This window comes from Colletotrichum lupini, chromosome 1 (genome assembly GCF_023278565.1).
Source record: "Colletotrichum lupini chromosome 1, complete sequence".
Taxonomy (NCBI): Eukaryota; Fungi; Ascomycota; class Sordariomycetes; order Glomerellales; family Glomerellaceae; genus Colletotrichum; species Colletotrichum lupini.
The window spans coordinates 7787797-7808732 of NC_064672.1; the positions used below are offsets into that span (position 1 = coordinate 7787797).

At 53.5% G+C, this 20936-nt stretch overlaps 12 protein-coding genes across 12 annotated transcripts; 9 read left to right on the plus strand and 3 right to left on the minus strand.

The window, feature by feature from the left end:
* Positions 1–20: 20 nt before the first annotated feature.
* Positions 21–545, plus strand: CLUP02_02244 (uncharacterized protein; the record flags this gene model as incomplete). Its single annotated transcript, XM_049281277.1, has 3 exons — positions 21–127; positions 172–246; positions 371–545. Coding segments are annotated over 3 exons (357 nt in total), but the record flags the coding sequence as incomplete, so codon positions are not given.
* Positions 546–757: 212 nt separating this feature from the next.
* Positions 758–1605, plus strand: CLUP02_02245 (histone H2A.Z; the record flags this gene model as incomplete). The annotated part of the gene is made up of 3 exons (XM_049281278.1): positions 758–862; positions 1204–1335; positions 1417–1605. 3 exons carry the CDS (start codon positions 758–760, stop codon positions 1603–1605), a joined length of 426 nt encoding a protein of 141 aa, XP_049137235.1.
* A 726-nt stretch (positions 1606–2331) lies between these two features.
* Positions 2332–3054, plus strand: CLUP02_02247 (uncharacterized protein; the record flags this gene model as incomplete). Its single annotated transcript, XM_049281279.1, has 1 exon — positions 2332–3054. The coding sequence occupies one exon, from the start codon at positions 2332–2334 to the stop codon at positions 3052–3054; it is 723 nt and encodes a 240-aa protein (XP_049137236.1).
* Positions 3055–4444: 1390 nt separating this feature from the next.
* CLUP02_02248 (uncharacterized protein) lies at positions 4445–4759 on the minus strand (the record flags this gene model as incomplete). The annotated part of the gene is made up of 1 exon (XM_049281280.1): positions 4445–4759. The coding sequence occupies one exon, from the start codon at positions 4757–4759 to the stop codon at positions 4445–4447; it is 315 nt and encodes a 104-aa protein (XP_049137237.1).
* A 216-nt stretch (positions 4760–4975) lies between these two features.
* Positions 4976–6976, minus strand: CLUP02_02249 (R3H domain-containing protein; the record flags this gene model as incomplete). Its single annotated transcript, XM_049281281.1, has 4 exons — positions 4976–5031; positions 5096–5959; positions 6018–6540; positions 6626–6976. 4 exons carry the CDS (start codon positions 6974–6976, stop codon positions 4976–4978), a joined length of 1794 nt encoding a protein of 597 aa, XP_049137238.1.
* A 476-nt stretch (positions 6977–7452) lies between these two features.
* CLUP02_02250 (uncharacterized protein) lies at positions 7453–7988 on the plus strand (the record flags this gene model as incomplete). The annotated part of the gene is made up of 3 exons (XM_049281282.1): positions 7453–7707; positions 7764–7829; positions 7863–7988. 3 exons carry the CDS (start codon positions 7453–7455, stop codon positions 7986–7988), a joined length of 447 nt encoding a protein of 148 aa, XP_049137239.1.
* Positions 7989–8747: 759 nt separating this feature from the next.
* Positions 8748–9116, plus strand: CLUP02_02251 (uncharacterized protein; the record flags this gene model as incomplete). Its single annotated transcript, XM_049281283.1, has 1 exon — positions 8748–9116. A coding segment is annotated over one exon (369 nt), but the record flags the coding sequence as incomplete, so codon positions are not given.
* Positions 9117–10245: 1129 nt separating this feature from the next.
* On the minus strand, positions 10246–10615 carry CLUP02_02252 (uncharacterized protein; the record flags this gene model as incomplete). The annotated part of the gene is made up of 2 exons (XM_049281284.1): positions 10246–10406; positions 10489–10615. The coding sequence occupies 2 exons, from the start codon at positions 10613–10615 to the stop codon at positions 10246–10248; spliced, it is 288 nt and encodes a 95-aa protein (XP_049137241.1).
* A 316-nt stretch (positions 10616–10931) lies between these two features.
* CLUP02_02253 (uncharacterized protein) lies at positions 10932–11258 on the plus strand (the record flags this gene model as incomplete). The annotated part of the gene is made up of 1 exon (XM_049281285.1): positions 10932–11258. The coding sequence occupies one exon, from the start codon at positions 10932–10934 to the stop codon at positions 11256–11258; it is 327 nt and encodes a 108-aa protein (XP_049137242.1).
* A 501-nt stretch (positions 11259–11759) lies between these two features.
* On the plus strand, positions 11760–12477 carry CLUP02_02254 (uncharacterized protein; the record flags this gene model as incomplete). The annotated part of the gene is made up of 3 exons (XM_049281286.1): positions 11760–11792; positions 12119–12385; positions 12442–12477. The coding sequence occupies 3 exons, from the start codon at positions 11760–11762 to the stop codon at positions 12475–12477; spliced, it is 336 nt and encodes a 111-aa protein (XP_049137243.1).
* Positions 12478–13036: 559 nt separating this feature from the next.
* On the plus strand, positions 13037–17400 carry CLUP02_02255 (uncharacterized protein; the record flags this gene model as incomplete). Its single annotated transcript, XM_049281287.1, has 17 exons — positions 13037–13086; positions 13136–13252; positions 13328–13611; positions 13679–13936; positions 13989–14032; positions 14116–14317; positions 14398–14533; positions 14590–14875; positions 14937–15281; positions 15414–15657; positions 15788–15893; positions 15923–16094; positions 16134–16207; positions 16276–16410; positions 16470–16746; positions 16838–17036; positions 17093–17400. The coding sequence occupies 17 exons, from the start codon at positions 13037–13039 to the stop codon at positions 17398–17400; spliced, it is 3237 nt and encodes a 1078-aa protein (XP_049137244.1).
* Positions 17401–17560: 160 nt separating this feature from the next.
* On the plus strand, positions 17561–18202 carry CLUP02_02256 (uncharacterized protein; the record flags this gene model as incomplete). The annotated part of the gene is made up of 1 exon (XM_049281288.1): positions 17561–18202. The coding sequence occupies one exon, from the start codon at positions 17561–17563 to the stop codon at positions 18200–18202; it is 642 nt and encodes a 213-aa protein (XP_049137245.1).
* Positions 18203–20936: the final 2734 nt, after the last annotated feature.

Consider the following 20936-nt stretch of genomic DNA (forward strand, 5'->3'; position numbering starts at 1 on the left):
GAGCTCCAACCGACGAATAGGAACGGACCATAGCTCACCAGCAAAACTCTGAGCAAGGAGGCAGCGTGGGCCGTGGCAGCACAGAGGTGCAGCGCAGAGCAGAGCAGAGCAGAGCAGAGCAGCAGAGGTGCGCAGGTGGTCATACCTTTCCATTGGAAGCAGCAGAAGCAGACACGCAGACACAGGCCGCGCCGTGGACTTGCTAAAAAACGAAAAGCACCGCAAAGACAAGCAGCACCAGCACCAGCACGCACACCCATCGACGGTCCCCCCCCCCCCCCCCCCCCCCCCCCCCCCCCCCCCCCCCCCCCCCCCCCCCCCCCCCCCCCCCCCCCCCCCCCCCCCCCCCCCCCCCCCCCCCCCCCCCCCCCCCCCCCCCCCCCCCCCCCCCCCCCCCCCCCCCCCCCCCTCCTCGCACCTCCCACACCACACCGACCGCGATTTTCTTGCTCGCACCGAAGCTCCCTCGCTCCCATTCGCCCCCCTGTCCTCTTCTCCTGCCGTCACCGACGAACAACAACAATCACTGTCAGCCTTCGAACTAAATTTCTGCCATCTCCATCCACCTCCACCAAAGCTTCCCTCGACAACCCCTCCAACTTCAACCCAACACCGAAACAGTCTTGTTCGATAACAGTCCTTTTTCCAAACCTTGTACTCGACACGCGCATCCCCACTTTGATCGAATCATCGGATCCCAAACTCGACTTTCGAATTTATCAAACCTTTTTTTCGCGCCCTCGCATCAACATCAACAATGGCCGGCGGCAAGGGAAAGTCTGGCGGAAAGACGTCCGGAGGCAAGGCTACGGCCGAAGTCCCCAAGAAGCAGCAGAGCCACTCCGCTCGCGCTGGTCTCCAGGTAAGTTGCGCTATCCTGATGATGCGCCGGTTTTGCACGTCGATTTTTGGGCCCCGATATCGAGCATCGACCGACGACCACCCGATTCCGACGCGTTCGACCGCAACACAAGTCAGAACCGCCCTCCAACCATCATCTCGCGTCGCGCGGCATCTTCCACCTGCAACGGTGAATCTGCGCGATCACTTTTCCGCCGTTGAGGCTGAACTGGATGATGGACGGGATGCGGTCGCGTGCACGATCTCGTTGGGCTTGAAAACGATGGCGCAACTCCCGGAACGCTCGCAGCAATGAAAATTTCTCAAGCTAGCGGTAGCAGCTTGCTAACACGGACTTTCTAGTTCCCCTGCGGTCGTGTCAAGCGTTTCCTCAAGGCCAACACCCAGAACAAGATGCGCGTCGGTGCCAAGGCTGCCGTCTATGTCACCGCCGTTCTCGAGTACCTTACTGCTGAAGTACTCGAGCTTGCAGGCGTAAGTTCCCATCCCTCCCGGCGCACTCCGTTGACTCATCGGGGTCTCTCCCTAAATCATTTACTGACGCGCGCCTTGTAGAACGCTGCCAAGGACCTCAAGGTCAAGCGTATCACTCCCCGCCATCTCCAGCTTGCCATTCGTGGTGACGAGGAACTTGACACCCTGATTCGTGCCACCATCGCCTTTGGTGGTGTTCTGCCACACATCAACCGCGCGCTCCTCCTCAAGGTCGAGCAGAAGAAGAAGGCCAAGGCGCTCGAGGCATAAATCCCGCGTCTTGCACAACAACGATAATAACGTTGATATTCCCGGTTGGCTTTTTTCTCAGGACGGTTATTTGGGAGTGGTTCGGTCTCAAGGGATGCTTTTTTCTGCTTTCCTTACAATACTGGTCAGAAACGACGATGATGCAGGTGTGCCAGAGGTTGAATAATCTTTTCACAGCATCTGGAAACAAAGAAAGGAAGAGGCATGCAACGGTTCAGAGTTGCACGCGATTCTGTCCTCGACGTTCACGGGTACGGTGCTGAAAAAAAATATGGCGCATGAGCCATAAGCACCTTGATCTTCATGATTGCAGGGTACTCACTCTGGGTGCCTGCACTCTCAGAAACCCACGCAGATTCGCCTCGAGTCTGGCACTCACTCACAATGTACAACATTTCGAGGTTCCTGTTTCGGTTCCCAAGAAGGCACGCGCGGATAAGGCACTAGCTGATGGGCTTAGGTAGATGAATAAAACTGTAATGGGGGTACACATTTGATTTCCGTATACTGGTGCAGTGCCCTTGTCCTAAGTGATCACAGATTAATGCAGGAAATCTATCTCAATGGTGTTCATGAATCGGGGTATCTATGGTGCGGCCTGATTACTTAGTTAATGGGATGCTGAAGCGAACGCGTCGTCCAGATGCCGGCTTGACTCGTGTCCCTCGTGCTGGGCACGTTCCCACCTCCCACTGCTCGACGTACTCCCACTTAGAAGGCCACAGCATGAGCCAAGGCGGCGAAGCCATCACCGAATCCTCCAACACGGCCCTCGCCATCATCATCGCCGAACGCTCCGCCTTCGCCCTGGTTACCGCCCTCGCCGCCCTGAGCCCACCGCGATTCCTCTGCTTCAGTTGTTGCGCCACGAGGTACCCATACTCCGCGTCTTCGGGACGCAGGCTGAGTAAGGCTTTACCTCTCATGTATAGGCGCGAGATGAAGAGCGGGCCGGTTTCGGGGGCGGGTTTGTTGGAGAAGAAGCGGCCGCAGTGGATGCAGCGGTTTGTGCAGGAGATGAGATGTCGTAGACCGCAGTGGGTGCGCCAGCGCCATCTTGGGAGGGGGTTGGGGCGGAAGGGAACCGGTGGTGTTGGTGGTGTTGTTGTTGGTGTTGGCGTTGATGGTTCCGGTGGGGACGAGGGTGACGAGGTTGACGAGGGCCCGGACAATGTGGATGACGATGATGGAGATGGAGACGTTGTGGCGATTTGCACAGCGATCTCGTCTGGCTCGGCTGGCGGTGGTGGTAGTGGTGAATCCGGGGGAGTTATCAATGATGGTCCACGATGGCTGGATTCGTTCGCTTGGAGATGGTCGGCCATTCTACGGCCCTTGCCCCTTCACCTCGGGAATGTCTGGCGATGGTTCGACCTCGTTGCTTGTCCAAATTCGGCGATGTGCAAACCATATAGCAAAATTGATCTAGATTTGGTAGAATGTGAGTGAGTGTATGTGTAGCTTGGTAGGTGGTATCTGGGGCTCTTACGAGTACGAGCGGGAGAATGAGCCATATCGTGAACGATATCTCGTTGGTATGGTAGGAACACAACGGATCTAAACAGCTAACCGTCCCCCGTTTTCATAATCATTTTGACCCTTTTTAAGAACGAGTCTTCAGAATCCGGCTGGTCCTTCCTGCCCGTATCATTTACCCACCATTTGGTCAGGCACACCATAACCCCCGTTTCACAAGACAAAGAATTATGTTTACCGCCCGCTCACCCACCGCCCGAGGTGTCATGAGATGCCGTGAAACAGAACATGAACTGTAGCTTGCTTTGTAAGAAGAGGACTTTGACCTAGAACCCCCCCAACTCATACGGTTTGTAACGAATTCTACCTTCCCTCAGGAACGAGCGGTAGAACTGAACAACCAGACCACAAAAAAAGGCGTTCGAGTCCTGTTCGTAACGTTGAACGCCAGTAGTCAGGTAGCAACGCGTCTTGTGTCGTCCTCACAGTAAGCGCCATGGCATGAGACTCGGTATCAATTCAAACGCAGGATATTTGACAAGGCGCAAAATAGCATAGCTGCCTAGTGTGTGCGGCTCTCTCTCGGTACATCATCATCCTCTCTTCATCGAAATTATCTTTGTGCCCCATGACACATTACACGCAAATAGTTTGGCCAGTCCTTGCATCTGCCATCTCATCTCTCTCTCGTGTGTTGTTCTCTGCTGGAAAAAAATATCGACATTAGATCGTTCACTGATCTCTCGTCCTGTCATCCTGCCTCAGATGCTCGCAAATGCATGTAAATCCAACAAAAATAAGACGAATAAAAAAAAACACGGAAAACTCTAGCAGGTCCAAGACCAGGAAATACGACCATTTGGCCCCCAATGCAGCCTCAACGCCAATGTCCCCGTCAAAGTCGTCCCGAAAGATCACCCATGATGGAACAGGAGTGTTCATTCTGTGGGCGACTCTCTGCAAGTTGACACAGAGAGCACTTTGCAGGATTGAGGGCCGGGGGGACATGAATACTGAACAACACGAAAATAAAAAAAACCATCAGGAAATGCAGGCGCATAAAGACGCCCAGGATCAAATCAAACTTTTTTTTTTCGTCGGTGAGCCCAATAAAGAGCTGGCATTGTTTTCTGAAGCCGACAAACTACCAATCTTGGCCGTCAAAAGAGAGTCCGAGGGCAACATCAGTCTTGGGTCGTGTCTTGATCAAAACTTGCCGAACCGTGGTAATTAGGTGGGTATAGTCATGGTCGCCGAAGGGCATGGTCTCGTCATCCAAAAAGAAGCGGCTTTTGTCGAGCATGCTGGTACAGCTATCTAGACATAAAAAGGTCGTAACAGCGTATTCATCGTCAAGGGTGGTTCATATGCTCCCGCGCGCCATGAAAGGAGGTATGGCGGGGAAACAGGAGGGTATAGGTGACCGCCCATGGGCCTTTTTTTGCCATGTCGAAATGGTTGCCCATATCAGGTATTTTCTTGTATCCAAGTTTCTTTTCCGTTCATCCTTCTCCGGTCGTTGAAACAGCCATGAGCCAAGGTTTCCTTGCCGGGCGGGTGCCGTGAATCCAAAATGGGATGCCGCCGCGACGCTGGGAAATCTTCTATCCACCAATTCCGAGACGGCCGAGCGAAAGATCATGACGCTGCCAAAGGCTCGTGTCCAACAAATCATCATTATAAGCAATATGGGTGTGGTTGTGGGGGAGAGTGTCCATCATGAAAAGCAATGGTAGGTATAACACAGGGGGGGGTTGTCGATTACCGAGCTGCGGTGAGCTGCGGTGAACTCGTCGAATGTCGTTTGTAGTCTCTATGCGTCGCGAGTCATGAATCGTTTCCTCATTGTAATGGTTGTCGTGGCAGTCTCGGCGAGGTAAATTATGGTTCTTGTCTAGTGGAATCGAGATGCGCCGGCGCTTCCAGCACGGGGTGCGTTGTCGGAAGAGTCTGCCATGGGGTTAGTTTATTGGACTCACTATCCCAGTCTGAGCAGACGAAAGAGAAAACTTACCGCTTCCACGTTGCATGTGGCCGTTGGAGCGGTGGCGACCGCTGAAGCCGGCAGAAGTCTCCCACTCGGGGCCTCTGGGCTGCCTCTCGGGTGCATTGCGGTTGCCGCTGTTGGCACCAGGGCGCTGGCTTCCAATGGCACCAGGGGTGCTCCGGGCCTGAGAATGGGCGGCTGACTCGTAGGAGCCAAGGTTGAGTCCACCAAGCGAGCTGAGAAGGCTGCTGTCGGTACCAGGAGTGCCGACCGTCCCGGAAGTAGGCGTCAGGTTGGGAGTGGCAAGCGCGGCGGACTGGTTGACACCTCCATTGTAATCGCCGAAGCGGGCCCCCGAGTTGCCAGACTGGGGAATGTTCCCGATGCCGTTCATGGCCGTCAAGTAGCTCGAAGAGGACGCAGACGGGCTAGGGCTGAAGGATCGCAGATCGGCGAAGCTCTTGGCGGCGCGTAGGTTGGCAAGGCCATTTCCATCAGGGCTTCCAGGAAGCTCAAGGGTCGGACCTTGGCGGCCCATGGCATGGGAGTAGTTGGTGCTAGCGCTCCGGGCCTCTCTATCAGCGGCGAAGTCGAAGGTGGCTGCCCTGCTGAGGCCCTTCTTGTGGTAGTCCAAGCCGACAGCGGGAGAGTGGATCTGGGCTGTGGGTGAAGGAAGCTGGCGCTTGACAACGTGAATCTGGCGCGACTCGGCCTCTCCCACAGAGTTATGCTCGAGGCCCATGTGATGGGCGAGGATGTGGATGCGACGGCGCTGCTCGGGGGCGACGGAGTTGGGGAAGATGAGGATTTCACGGTTGGTATCACGCTTGAAAAGAGTAAGCTCGGTGTAGAACTCCAGAGTCTCGGGATCGTTGAGATCAATATCTCCATCTACACACGGTCAGTTAGCAGGTGTTCAAGTCCATCTCGTGGCTTCGTCGCAACGTACCGAGGGGAGCGCGGGGAGGGTTGCTGGAGACGCTGTTCAGGGTCTGGAGGGACGGCTGTTGGTGTAGCATCGGGGCGCGGTGCTGTTCTTCGAGTTGACCACGTCGTTCCCTCTTCTCGCGCTCGATACGCTCTCTCTCGGCCTCTGGCAGCATCTTCTTGTACTCGACCCTCAACTTTCGGCCGTGGACCTCCATTCCGTTCATGGCATCAATGACAATCTTGGTGTCTTCGGGGGACTGGAAGTTGGCAAAAGCTAAGCCACGGAAAACGCCATTGTCGAAGTGGTAGTTGAAGGCGTATGGCTGGGGGAGGTGCATTTCCAACATGACGGCGGCAAGCGTCTCCTTTCGCACGGCAAAGGGAATGTTCTTGATGACAATGGCGGTAGGGATCAGCTGCTCTTCCGTCTGCGAGCTGGGACGCATATCACCCTGTCCGTCATAGCGGAGGCCGTTGGACATTCCACCGTTGAGGCCGGAGCCATATGAGCCGTGCATGCCGAGTCCTTGATCGGTCCAGTTCTAAGGGGCGGTCAGATCACGACTACGTTATAGAGAGCGAAAGGATGAGGGTTAGGGGGGGGAAAAGAAGAAGAAAAAAACTCACAGTGGGGAGAGCGGCTCGGCGATTGACGCTCCTCTGTCTATTGGCGCCGTTCATGGCACCGTTGACGGTCGCAACACCACCAGCATTGTAGTTCCAGGCCTGGCTGTTGTCCAGCATATATCCACCGGGCATTCCATTCGCAGACATTTGATCCATGGCTCTAGGATTGTAGCCAAGACGGTCGGAAGGAAATAGGGCAGAGGAGCCCAAGCCGTTATCGAAAGGTCGCTGGGCCTGACGAGGGAGGGACAGACCAGATTGGAAGCCGCCCGCATACTGCCTCGAGGAGCTCGGGGAGCGATTCGGGGGGGCTGAGTAGTCGAGATACATGTCGTGTTGTTGCTGGCTCATTGTCTTTTTTTCGTGATATTTTTTTTTCGAGGTGTAGACCCGTTGACGGCAGGTACTGGATTTGATGACCAGTAGCCCGTGTGATGTGCCGACGGGGAGCGGGAGGGAGGAGGAGGAGGAGGAGGAAAAGGCGGGAGGCGGTAATGCGGATGTGTGAGGGAGATGCAGGTTGGGTTGGCAAGGGGGGCAGTTGGTAGATGCAGCAAAAAAAGCCCTCGACAAAACCGACCGACTGACGTGTGTGGACAACGCGAGCGAGGACAGGGACCTGGCGACCTCAGGAAATGGCGGGCGATGCGGAGCAAGCAAACCGTCAGTGTGCCTTTCGCCAAAGCCAAAGTGACAGCAACCTAAGACGCAAAAGCGGCGTCGGGGACGGAGGCGACGGCAGCAACCTTGATTGCGATGTAGCGTACGAAGCGATGCAGTCAGTGTGTGTGTGTGTGTGCAAGGTTGCAGTTCACCAAACACGCAGCATGCAACAGAAAAGTCGCAAGGAATTTCTCTCGTGTGTGGATGTGACGGCCGTTCGCTCGTTCGGATCGGTCGTCGTTAATAGTCGTGCAGAGACCCCCTCCGAAAATGGGTCTTTGGAAAAAACAGGTTGGGAGGAGGGAAATGCGAGCAGCCGAGAGAGAGAGAAGAGGAAGAAAAAAAAAAAGTCGCACGCTGTGACCAGTACAGAAAAAATGCCGTGGCGGATGTTATGTAGGGGCGTGGGCGTGGGGGAGGAGGGCGAGTGGTCCCAGTCAATGGTAACTTGGTAAAGTACCTCTCTCCGTTCGAAGTACCTAATGGAAGGTATGGCAAAGGTATGTGGCGGGCTCCTTGCGGGATGGGCGCAAGCGGGCTGGTGCTTTTGCTTTTTTGGCTTTTCTTTGGCCGGGATCTTCTTCTTCTTCTTCGTCTTCTTCGTCTTCTGCCTCTCAACTTCTCTATTGTTTTGCTTGGCTTGGCCCTTGGGGCTCGTTTGCTCGTTTCTCCGCCGAAGACGCCAAGGTCACCCAGTTAGGTACCGGATACACACACAGTTCCAGTTGCAGTCGCAGTCGCAGACGCAGACGCGGGTTGCAGACGCTTGACACGCGATCGCTTGGGGATTGGTGTATGTGTGTGTGTGTGTTGCGCCTTGATTCAAGGTGAAGTACTTTTGGACAAGGTAGGGCAAGGCGCAAAGGGGGTGGTGGGTGTGTTTGTATTCCTTGCTTGATGGTGCGCGTACCTCGATTAAGTGCTAAGGTATGCGGGAGAAGGGAGGTAAATAAGCCCAAGTAATAAGTTAGGGACGGATAGGAGAGGATAAGATAAAGAGGAGGGATAGCGGATGGCGAGGTGACCGACGCTAGGTACTACTTTTTTTCGCCTGGTGTTGAGGCTCAAAATAAGGTCAAAGGTCGAAAGAGGAGGACGACGATGAACTGTGAGGGAGGGGGTGAAGGGGAGGTTAAGAGGTTGCGAGGAGATTCGAGCGACGAGGGAAAATTTGATGCTGCTGCAGCATGAAAGGAAAAAAAGAAGAAGAAGCTGAAGTGAGGAGGCTAAAAAGGGGAGCTTCTCTCTCTTTTTTTTTTTTCTGGTCCCCTCTCCCCTTCCTTTGGATTTGCAGTTTCTCTCTCTCTCCCGTCACAGTTCACTTTCAACCCCCGTTATTGTCGACGATGGGCCCCCAGTGACCGCAGCTGATGAAATGGGCCCCCACCGAACGGACGGGGACTAGCCAGCGGGGATCCAGAGCAGACTTGATGAAAGTTGAGCTCAGGACTCAGACCCCAGGGCTGTGGGAAAAGAAGAAGGGGTGTGGCAACGACCCGAACGGCAGAAGGCAAAAGGAAGACAGGCTTCAGCCCTTGACAAGGGGTCGGGGAGGGACCAGTGGACCACAACGGCAAGGAGAATGACTGACAGGGCAGAAAGAGACAGACGGTGGAGGGAACAATTGGAAAATAAGAGGAACCCATTCTGCGGTCTGTACCACACTATCCCGTACTTTACGGATACCTTTCTTTACCAGTGGAAGAGTCTAGGTTTCCAGGACCAGGAGTCAGGGACCCAGCACCCAAGACCGACAGGGCAGGCCTACGCAGTACACAGTAGGCTCAAGACAAGGATCGGGGCGACGACCCAGGGCGACCGACGATGATGAGGAGAGTCGTGTCTATTCTATTGCTTGTGTTTGTGATTGTGTTTGTGCTTGAGCCTTAAGCCTTCTTCCTCTCTCCAAGGTAGAGAAAGCCATGTCAACAAAGAAAATGCACTCGTTGCGAAGCTGCATCAATAACTTCAGGGCAACATAACTTCTCTCTAGGACAGGCAAGTTTGCTCGAGGTACCTGACGTTGCTGAACATGAACAGACCTCAGATCTGACACTGACAGCGCCGCTAAAAGCCCGTCCATCTGGCAGCAGGGACTGACATTCCCGAGGTCAGTGTGTCTTTTCTTCTTCGCCTTAGTGCCAGCCACTAGAACCTGTCGCTGTAAAGTATCGCGTGGTACGTGAACAAGGTACCTACGGATAGATAGACAGACTGAGAGAGAGAGAGAGGGCGGACGAAAGCCTTCACCGTTTCGCTGGACTGGATGCCCCGGTCCCCCTTTGGTTCGGCAAGGTTCCTGTGCCCAAGGTTTTTCTCTGTATCCGTACGCTGTACGGAGTACGATATGGCGAATCTCGGAACCTCCAAACCTCTTCGCCCTCACCTGGGCCCGCTGTATGAGGAATTGGGGGTCCATGACCTCTGGGGTCCAGTCGGCTCGCTCAGAGCAACGTGCGGGAACAAACCCGCTATCGCCCTTCTAACTAGTCAATCAGTCAGCCAGAAGTCTCCGTAACTCACCAACTGACTTACTGTCCGTACTACTCAGGTAGGAAAATACTAGTGTCCCGCTGGTCAGGGTCTGTTGATGTTGTTGTTTTCATGGCCGGCTCACACTGTAGACTTGGTTAGCTTTGGTGCAATGGTGTTGGCGGTGTTCCGTCTCAATCTATCCTGTCCTATTCTCTCCGTGTCCATCGTGTCTGGCGGGGAGACCGTTGACCGACCCATCATTTGCTTCTTGTTGACGGGGCATACGGATACACAGTAGTCCAGAGTACGTTGAAAATTGGTTCCAAGCTCGGCAAGGTTTGGTCATCTCGCAACGTCCGAGGCTCAAGAGACTTTCTTCCCTTTGATTCTGCTGATGTACCTCTCGGCCTTGTGTCGAGAGAGTGCTGTTGATGCGAGAAGGAGCTGCGTGTTGACACTGGCACTGACTCTGGTACCCACGGCTATGACAATGTCTGACCCTTTGACCCCCAGCCCCAGGGCCCGATGCGCACATGGCTTGTGCCGTTGTAACTACCCGTTGTTGCCCTGTGCAAGTCACAGGCGCAGGCGGCAGACGGGAAGGAGACGGAGGGCCCAGGCATTACCGCGGAGCCAGGTACCCCTGATAAACTGAGCGCGGCGCGATGCGGTGTGGTGTGCGTGGTGAGGTGGGTATTTCATGGTAATTGTTGTGGTGGGCATACGTAGTATGCGGCGTGCCATGGGGAGAGGAGAGAAAGGACGGCTCGTCTCGTCTTGCTCCGAGTCTCCGACTTCTCGCGTACGTTGACCAGAGGAGTGCTTCTCAGATGGCCGCAAAACGCAGTACATGGAAATATGTCTTCATATGGCATGGCCGAGCCTGCGTACGCTCTGCTAAAAGGAAGTCGTCAATTGGAGCAAAGGGTACACGCAGTAACTGTACGCTAAAGTGCCATGTCAGACCCATGCTTGTACGGAGTACTCGTGCCCATAACCCTGGGTTTTGGGTTGCCAATGAGCAAGGACCTGTCTCCAGAACAGTCAGAACTGTAAGGCAAGGTATGACTCCAGGCTCGGTAGGGGTAAAAGTACCCTGATCGATGAGGCAAGGAACCGTAACTGTACGAATACCTAGGCCAAGGATCCAGGCACCTCACCTCGATAGATGTACAGCCAATTATCCGTATTCGACAAAGGCTGGGGTCCAGCTCTCCAGACTTTTCTCCTTCCTTTTTCTTCCGTCGTCCTCGCGATCACGAGCTGGACGGACAGGTCGTCATCTCTGGAAAGCAGTCGGCGCCGACAGTGTCTGCCGCGATGGATTGTGGCAGCTGGACAAGTCCACAGCGGGACTGAGGATCCTCGACGGACATTGAAGCTTCACGTTTCGCAGGGGCGGTGTCTTTGTAGACTATTTCCTATTCGTACGGATACCTTACTACTGCGTACGTATAGTAGATACCGAATAGCGATGAACTGGGCCTCGATGTAAGATATGGATGAGAAAAGGGGCAAGAGTGAGAAAAGCGGCGCGACCGCCGTTGTCGCCGGCGTCGCTTCAGAAAATGCAATCAGCCTGCGGTGAGTGGCCCATGGCCCGTGGTTTTTATGCTTTGTGCGTATTGCGCGGTGGTGGTGGATAATGAATTGAATAGTCTATGAAGCGACGTTTCCTCTGCAGAAATGTGAAAGGTAAGGGGAATGGTGTCAGAAGGTTGAAGGCCGAATGCCTTGCTAAGGTGTATTCTGCCTGGGAAAGAATACTAGAAAAAGGGAAGGTAGTGTCAAGTTTGGCATTGCCGCATAACTTCCCTATTACCTTGGTATCATGAACTCGAGAATGGGAAGTCACGATTGCGCCATGGCATAGGTAGGTACGTAGTAGAGAGTACTCCGTAAGGTACCTTACCTACGGCAGGAGAGAAATGGACGATGCCTTGTATTCTTTCCCCTGCTTTCAGTGTCTATGCCTCAACCTGGAAGGTACACCCAAATGCCCAAGATGCCTTATTGCGTCGGGTTCAAGGTATGTTTCCTTTTCGGAGACGGTGCAGGGAGCAACTGGGAGGTTTGCACTCGAGGAGCACTTGCCTTTTGACTCGCAGGCAGGTTGCACGTTGCATCTCGTCGCGCTGTTGGGCCACAGACGGTTTGCGGTCTGTGGTGAGTGAGGTGAGGGCTGCGGCCTGCCCGTGGTCCGTGGTCTGTGGTCGGACGCGTTTGGGAGGGAGGGGCGGGAAGGTGGCACGGGGACTACGGCTACTGCCAGAGCGGTGGAGGGAAGGAAGGGGCCCGGCCTGTGGGATAAGCCAGATGGGCAGGAACTTGTCACGCTTACCTTAGGTTGTGTAGGAAGGCGCTAGCACAGTGTCAGCTGTAATGGCGGCGTCTATCACTGGCTGCGATGCCAAAAGGAAGCAAGCCCGCCCCGTCGTTCCTGACCTGCCGTTGCCTCACACCGGTCCAATATATATTGAGTGGTCTTTCCGTCACCGTCCCGTGCGTTGCTGGGAAACACGCACAAAATCCACAAATTATCCCTCGACATCTGCATCCACGTTGTGCATCCATGACAAGTACACAGTGCGATACTACAAACCGAAAGTGTCAAATAGTAAGGTACAGTGCACACTCAAGTAGGGTGTTTCTGCGTAATCATCTCCAACGGTATGTAGAACGGGCGGGAAGGGTTCTCCAAGGAACGCCGTTGACCACACATTCAAACACAAAACGATGGTTTCTCTTCCAGAACGCGATGCTGTCGTGTCATTGTGAGCATCAGACGAACCCACAGCGGCGTAGTTCGCGTCCAAGGTACGGAGTACCTACCTTACCTACCTTACCTACCTTAGGGCATTCCCTTGACGTGTCATCGAGTAGGTTTCAACACAAAGGTTGATCTGCTTTTGCCTCGAACATAAGGTACCGTATCAACTTGAAAGCTTTTGTTATTTTGTTCCCGACGGGCTTTAAGTGCCCGACTCTAGTGCATCCCGGATGTAGGCAGAGTTTCCTGTTGCCACCACCTAGCAGGGTCAGGAAGATGCGATAAACTGTGGTGAGTGTCGGCACTGAGGTGGGTTTCGACTGGAGGGAGGTTTTGGACCTTGACTGATACACCACCTCAGTGAATATCGAACGCCGTGCGGATAGATGCCTTGTCTTCAGCTTACCCGCACTGTACAGCTGACCCATCACAAGATTTTCATCTGCCAGAGTGGAAAGTCATGATTGTCTGTGCCTGCAGCACCAGAGTTGTGTTGTGCAGGAATGGAGGAGACACGCCGCACGCCGCACGACACTTGCCATACACAGCAATTGTAGCCAATGGCAGCCAATGACAACCGAGGAAATGCCGATGGCACTCAGTCCCGTGTCTCCACAGTCCCGAGTCCACGCCTGCATCTTTCATCAAAGTACGGTATTCCAATCCATTTCCACCAGCAGCGAACGAGACATGCAGATCCATACAGAGTACAAAGTACTGTGCACGTAGTCCAGGGAGACTGTGCACTTGGACCTTCCCACCTCACCTTCCCTGGCACGCACTTGCTGCGGAAGGACTAAGAAGCACCTACCTTGGCAAGACTTGAGAACCTCAAAGGAATGCATACCATACCACAGTGCCTACCTAAGGTGTCCGTACCAAGGTAAGTTCCGAGTTCCAACACCAACGTCGAGATATCTCTTCCAGTACCCAAACTTTGGGCACGCGTCCCTGCGAAATCAACCAACTACGACCCGACTCAATACCTTAGACCGCCACTTTCTTGCCTATCTGCCTACGTTGGCAGTGTACAACGACTTGGGCTCTATCGACCTCCCGAGACTTCCAGCCAGCCACGGTGTGTATTCGCAATAGCATCAACCTATGAGAGAGTGCCTCCTGAGTCGTGGACAAGGCACTTGCAGCACAACATGCGTGCCGCCCCCATTCCTCCGCATCATATCGAGATACGAAATCACTGCACAACAAGCGCGACAAGGAATACAAGCATAGGAACCTACCGCTGAGACAGCACCGACATGGGCAATTCGCAGCCCCAGGCCTCCCCGGGAAGCATTTCAATCCTCGCAAACCTGGGGCAGTCGCACTCACTCTCACTCAATCAACACCTTCTCCTCGAGTCTCCTCCGTTTCTTTCAGCTCTACGACACAGCGTCTGCAGCGTCAGACACCGCGCGACGTCTTTCCTCAAAGGCATTGGTACCCCTGTCTCAGGAGCTCCAATTGTCGACCTCGACCCTCCTCCTTTGTCGCCCCTTGTGAAGGAATCTTGCATCGTCTCGCATTCCTGATGAAGTTATTATAAAGACTTCCTAAATACAAGGACACCGACAGCACAAAGACTCCGCATCTCTCGCGCCGTTCCGTTTCACCAAAAGTAAAGGCCCTTCGGCACACCCGCCATGACGGGTCGATTTTGTGCCTGTCGCATCCATCCATTGACGATCCAGCACCTCGGACGTGGGACCCAATTCGCGTGGCACATTGTCCAGGGTCTTTGTCCTCCATCGCCATCCACGGCCGCCTCGCTCCCATGATTTCCCGTCCACCAAAGAGGTATCCGTTTGTACAGACTACCGAGTACCGAGAACGAATACAGGAACGCTACCTTGGCGATTTGCAGCGGACGAGGCCGAGTGGTCCCTAAAACATCCCCCGCAGACCATGTCTCTCCCCGTTTGGTTTCTACGTGTATCATTGCATATCCCGACACCCAAGATTCTCAAAAAAGAATCCAAGGTAACGCAAGATCCGGGAGCGTTTTGCGACACCAGGACATGCGTTATACGTTAGGTACATGCAGTTGCCTCGCCAGCTACCTAGGACGAATCCATCACTTTGCCATTCAATGCGCTGAGAGGCTGGCTGCTGCAATGCCACCTCGAAAAGCAAAGCTGAACAGGCAAAGGAAACGACGATACGAATTGTTCGTCCGCGCTCCTGCCCGTGCCACTCGAATCCTCATCGACAATACCTTAGCCCAACACGCCTCGGCTCTCCTCGCACGCGAACCTGGCTCAACTGCCCTGACGTCTTCGGGCCGTCACGCTGGGCCCAGATCTACACGCCTAGTCCTCGCACCCTTCTTCAAGATGCCCCTAGTGATGGTCGACTCCAAGGCACAGAGAGCCGCCTGACGTCGCACCTCTGCAAATCGGTGAGGATCAATTCGAGACGGAGCGAGATCGACAAAAGGACTCAGGCCCGGAAGACGCTTCTTCTGCTCCACTGCTTCCAAAGTTCCGTACCAAGGATGACGGCCGCCAATTCCTTGGTAATAACCTAGGGTTCGTGAACCCCTATTTCAGCCCCTGGCTGTCGTCACGATGCTTGCAACACACAAACCGGTCAACATCGGCCACTTGTAGCCACACACGGGAGGCGGATACTCTATCCCCTATTTCGAATTGGCAAATGGGGCGGGCAAAGTCTAGCGGCCTAATTTCCATCTCCCCGCTTGAATCCAATAGCTCCGGATTCTCTGCAACCTTCTTAGGGTCGGCAGCAGTTCCTATGATAGCAAGCATTTATACAACGACTAGAGGTTGCAAGATATTCATCCTGGGGAGAATCACGATCTCACGATTAAGTCGGGCCTGAGCTTCGGACTATGAAGGAGATGGTAGCATTAGACACTAGGATGCATCGTCGCACAAAATCGCCCACGCGCTCTCACGCGCTGTCACACGGCACTCGCCTTGCATAAAATGTGCCGGACCCTGGCGTTCCACGCTCCGCATCCCCGTTCAACATCCCTGCCGTTCACGAGATGCGAGATGGGGGATGGAGCTTAATCTTACCCACCGACCGGTGCGCTGCGCCGCCACAGCGAATGTCCCCGGAGCGGCCCCGACTCGCCAGTTTGCCTTACAAGATCCTACGGGTCGGATACATGAATGATGATGATGGGCTCAGTCTGCCTTGCTTCTACTCTCGGAAACAACCACATGCGCACATAGTAAACGGTCGAGGCCAGATGTCTTACTCCTGATGGCGGTACAAATACCAATTAGGTCATTCCGACCTTGCCGAGAGCTTTCTCCAGGAATACGGAGATACAACATTGGCTTTTAAAGACGTTGCATCAAGTCAACAACCCAAGAATATTGCAGGTCACCAGTTCGTCCAAATGCGTCAATCATGCCCAGTCAGCGCTATCGATTGGCCGATCCGGAACACGATCCTACCACAATAGCTCCCTTGAGCCTGTCCAATGGTGGGTACGAGCAAGGCGATGGTGGCTTGCACAAGACCGGATTCTTCGAAGTCGCTCCCCGAAGGCTGCGCAAACTAGGTAACCAAGCCCTGTACGGATACAATGTATGATGGATGAAGAACTGCGAGACTACCAGCTTGTAGTATAGTGGTCACATTACCACGCTCGACGGTCAACGCGATGATCTCAGAATCACTCCGTTTGCGCCGTTACAGCCGTGAGCCAACTCGCGGCATTAGTAAATATCCCATGGATGGCATTCGCCTTGTGCCAACCAGCTTCTAGGATGGCTAGAGACCGAGGCTGCGTCGCGTTTCGAGGCATGCATCACGACTTCATTCGGCTAAGGCATGCAGGGCGCGTTGCATGGGCGCTGACATCCCTCCCAATTTTCTTGTCGAAGCAAAAGCCTTCCTACCGGTCAGTCAATATCCGTCAACCAGTACGTGAAAAGCCCGGCTTGTAAGACATTCCACAAGGAACGCCTGGTTCCTAAACACCAATAACAAGCTTGGCTGCTCCGGCATATCGAAGTTACATTGCGCAGCTCACCGGAGAAGGCGTCTCATCGTTGTAGGCTCTCGGGCAAGTGCCTGTTCAATGTCTCGGTCAAGGTTCACAATTGTCGTTCAAGCCCAGCCATTGCCGCCAGCGGCCCAGCGCATCTGGTCTTTGAATCAGATAATAATTTACCATTCAGTGGTGTCCCCCATCTACGAGGTTCCTCAGCTCTCTGCTATCATCTCTCCGAACAGGGTTCCTAATAATAAGGTGGCAGTGCCATCTCTCATTTAACCAAACACAGTCAACCGTCACTGTACCACAAGTCACACCAGATGCGGCCTAGACCGTGTGCTGCAGTCTCTGCGCATGTGGAAGATATTGGAAATATCGCCCCGAAATCAAGACTGAAGGCGACACTACAGGATATATTGTCTACAGCATAACGTGCACTAACGATTATGCTTCAGTTGAGCCACCAGACGGAGCAGCCTCCCATCAATGTCTGTTCTTGATGTTGCGAGCCTGGAAATCTCTTGATGTTAGTTGCAGAAAACCCCTTGGGTTCTCGTCCAGACATGGAAAGAGATGACAATCCCAGCTACGTTGACCGTGGATCTTCTCGCGATAGCCATTCTCATACCACGTGATCAACGTGACACGCGGAAGAAGGCTACATATTCCGCTTATGCAAGGCGGGAAGCAAACATCACACAAATGGGGCCAAGCCGGGGCCCACGACCATGGTTCACTCGAGGGGCTGTGGTTAACCAGGTATCACCTTCGATGTACTCTGTACCATGCGTGGTACAGTCGCCGGCATACGCAGCACTCGACTTCCACGATCGTGTGTCGGCCGGATTCTTCACGGCGAAGTCATACGAAGTACTTCGCTTGCAAGCGACGTGAAACCAATCATTTCCCTACTGTTCAGCAAGATGATCCCAACTCCATGAAGAGGGTCCCCTATTTCCTCGAAAGGTCGATCGTTCACTTGGAACCCTTTGGTCAATCCCTAGATGATCCATCTTTCTTGCGAACCTGACGGTAAACGACGGCGACTCCCGTAATGGACAACTGCTTCCGAAGTCCAGTGGCCACCCAAAGCCGGGGAGATGGAACACCTTGTACCCCTTGCGGCCTTGCGGGACTCACGTCTGTGAACTTCACCTGTACGGATACGCTCACGCCTGCCCAACCGTCAGCGAGCATAATTCTATTTTGTACCGTTCCTACGCTTCCGGACAAGGCGACTCAATCGACCACATCACGGACAGTCTCGATACTAGAATGCGTTCTCACGTCTTGTAAGACACTAAGCCCTGATGCTATAAGGTGCTATAAGCCACGTCCGTCTGCCGCCACCTTGTTTGGTGATACCTGTTCACAAATAGAACTTGAGGACCTGGACCGTTGGACGTATCCACCCTTGGATACGACCAGGGACCCAGCTCCATCAAAGGCATCGTCGGGACCTTCGAGAAATTCTACCGAGACCAACAGAAAGTCCTCTTGCCCGAGAGGCGAAAGACAAGCACCCCTGATGGGATCCAACGGCTTTAGGCTTCAAGTGGATTCATCTCAAAAAAAATCTTTACTCCTTCATCCGACCCCACTTGCACGCATGAGCGCTTCGAGAAGCCCGGCTCGCTCCCGCGAAATGAGATGGTTGCTGATGCAGTTGGAACCGCGAGGTCTGCGAGTTGAATGAGGAGGACAGGGGGTGTGGAAAGGGTGCAGTGGATGACGCGAGACCTGTGATGAGAGTTCCTCGGCCTCCAGCTATCAAGCAGGCGTCATTTGTCTTTGTGAAGAAGCTCCATCTTTTGGCCGGTCTCTTGCATGCTGGGAAAGTCTTACGAGGGCCCTCTGAAGCGCCAGCCGCAGCTTCATGCCTCGTACGCTCTGCTACACGCGGTACGTGAAGTCTGATGGTGCCGTGGTCCACAAGCGGAAACAACATTAAATCATCACATCACTCCGGAGGAATTAGATCTGAGATGATATTTGGTAGTTTCTTAGATGAGCGAGTGTGCCATTGAGTCATGCTAAATGAGGCTTCCTGCAGCCTCGAAACCTTGACTGCTGCGGAGACCGCGCTGCGTCTACCGGATCAATAGGTTCTGTTTGGAGATTTCAGCGCTCGATGTTGGATCTGCGAACTTTGTGTTTCTTGATATGTTCTACGCGGCATATTCTCGACCACTGACAATAGGTCACTGAGCGCCGAATAGGGGCTTCTTTACGCGCAGTCACCACCGGCCAGTCTGTTTAAGTTATCTTGTGCATGATAGCGTGATCCGTAGCTATCGAGCCCGCGGTCAGACGAGCTGACCCAGAACCAGCTCGACTTTTCGAAGTGCAGAAACGGGTATATGTTTGTATTGGACGGTAACCGGCGCTTCTTGAGACTGAAAGGGAGCTCAGCATGATTTCCTACAGCTTGGTTCCGGATACTCCGGACGTCACAATCTCCGTCCTGGGTGTTGGTTTCGTTAGCACCTTAGTTGAACCCCCTTTTCTAATGTCTCAGGGGCAAAAATGGAAGAAGAATGGTGCACATCTTGCCGTTCAAGGAATAGGAAACTGTAAGAATTGAATATATGTGAAGATATCCGCGGCCTGTCTAGGCTTGTTGGTAGATCTGGTACGCAAAGTATGGCTTTAGGTGAGACGTTTTTTCTGTCCGCTTGATGATGGTCGGAGACGGACACGCGGTGGACTTCACAATGATGAGGAAGATGTCTGGAAACTGGTACTGTTGGGATATAGTCGTGGGGCAGCTGCTAAGACGTTGGCACTTGTGTGTTTCGCGGGCTCGGAATCATGAGTAGAATGCTGCCTCGCTCTTCTAGGGATGAGAGACACTCTTGCAGACGAAAGCCTTGCGAGGTGAGGATGAAAAGTACTGTTGATGTCGTGTAGAGACGTCACCACAAAACAACTTGCCTTGCGTCGTGCCTCTTGATTCTTGAATTGCGGCCACGGTTTTTGAGGGCAACTCTCCGTCAGACCGAAGGTATGAGCTTGATCATCTTCGCTGACTTCTCAATTTCTTTGGCCTGGTGTACATGGCCGTAACATCGACTACAGAGCTCCATCTCGCGGGTTCCTTGCAGTAAGCTGTCTCCGACCTCCATGATGTGATTTGCGAATACCGAGTTGTCACCCTGTAGTGGAACTGGCCGCCACCACTGCTCAAATCTAATTTTTGTTGGATATTATCCTTTCCCTCTGGCTTCAACCGAACTCAACATCTTCGCCAGCCTCGTTGGGTGTTTCGAACAGCTTTGAGATCCTCTCAATTTAGTTTCGGCTTCCAAGGGCTCGGACAGATAGAGCAGCTAAGACCGCATCACCTGTCTCCTTTCTAGTCTTCTAGGCCATAAATGGATTGACTTCATGCGATAATCAATGTTCTTGACAAACAGCTTGGTGCCCCCCTCAATCAGATATGGTCTTGAGTATAATATACAAGCAGGCACGCTTACCTCTTGGGTCTTATCTAAGGAAGGACTTCGTCGTGCGTTGGTTCCTTGCTCCATCAGATTAAGAGACACTTGGGTGGAAGACGTCCATCATGTGTAGCGTGCACGGCAGACCTGGCCAGTCAGAACGTCTATGTGTCTGGTTAGGGTGCATGGTACTATTGCCATGATCAAGGCCATTATCAAGGCATAGGCCCCTCTCACGGGTATTCGCCTGTGATACACCACAGAAAGAGAATGAAGGGCTCGAGGCAGACTAAAAGCAGTAGTGTGTAGTAGCCGAACGATAGAAGTCATGCACTAGGCTCATCAACAGATAATCTCCAGAGATACATGAGGATATCCATCTTGTTAGGGCGTTCACGTGTGTCCTTGAATCCAACTCCACTCGGTGGAGCCACACTTGGTTTTGAAGACCCCGAAGACAGATATCTGGATAATTGAGTTCCTCCTCGTTGAATGACTCTATTGGCGATGGACAATCTTCTCCATTGGCGTGCGTCCGTAAGTCGGCTGGGCTACGGGAGTAGAAGGGGACCAGTCATTCTGGGGCTAGGCGGAAGACGTTATTCTACTACCAATTCGATGGTCTATGAGTGAAGACCGAGGATGTATCTACGATGCTATTTTCGAACGTATACCAGTCAGATACATTCAGAAACGGAGGTCCTGTATGGCCTCGTCAGTGCAGTAGCATCTGAATTTGGATTTGGCTAACGTGACGATCTAGACAATGCCGGAATTTATAAAACCTCGGGCTAAGAAGCAGTAGCCAAGAATCAGTCTGCGGAATGAAGGGCGGCTGCTACGACAGCTTCAGGGCAAGTCAAGCTCAATCCTTGGCCGGATGGTACTCATGTCCACGTACTTGAGAATCCTAGGTCTTCGCGCAAACCGAAGCTGCATCGCTTTGAAGATAAAGGTCATGCGAAAAAGACAGATATAACAAGGCACGAG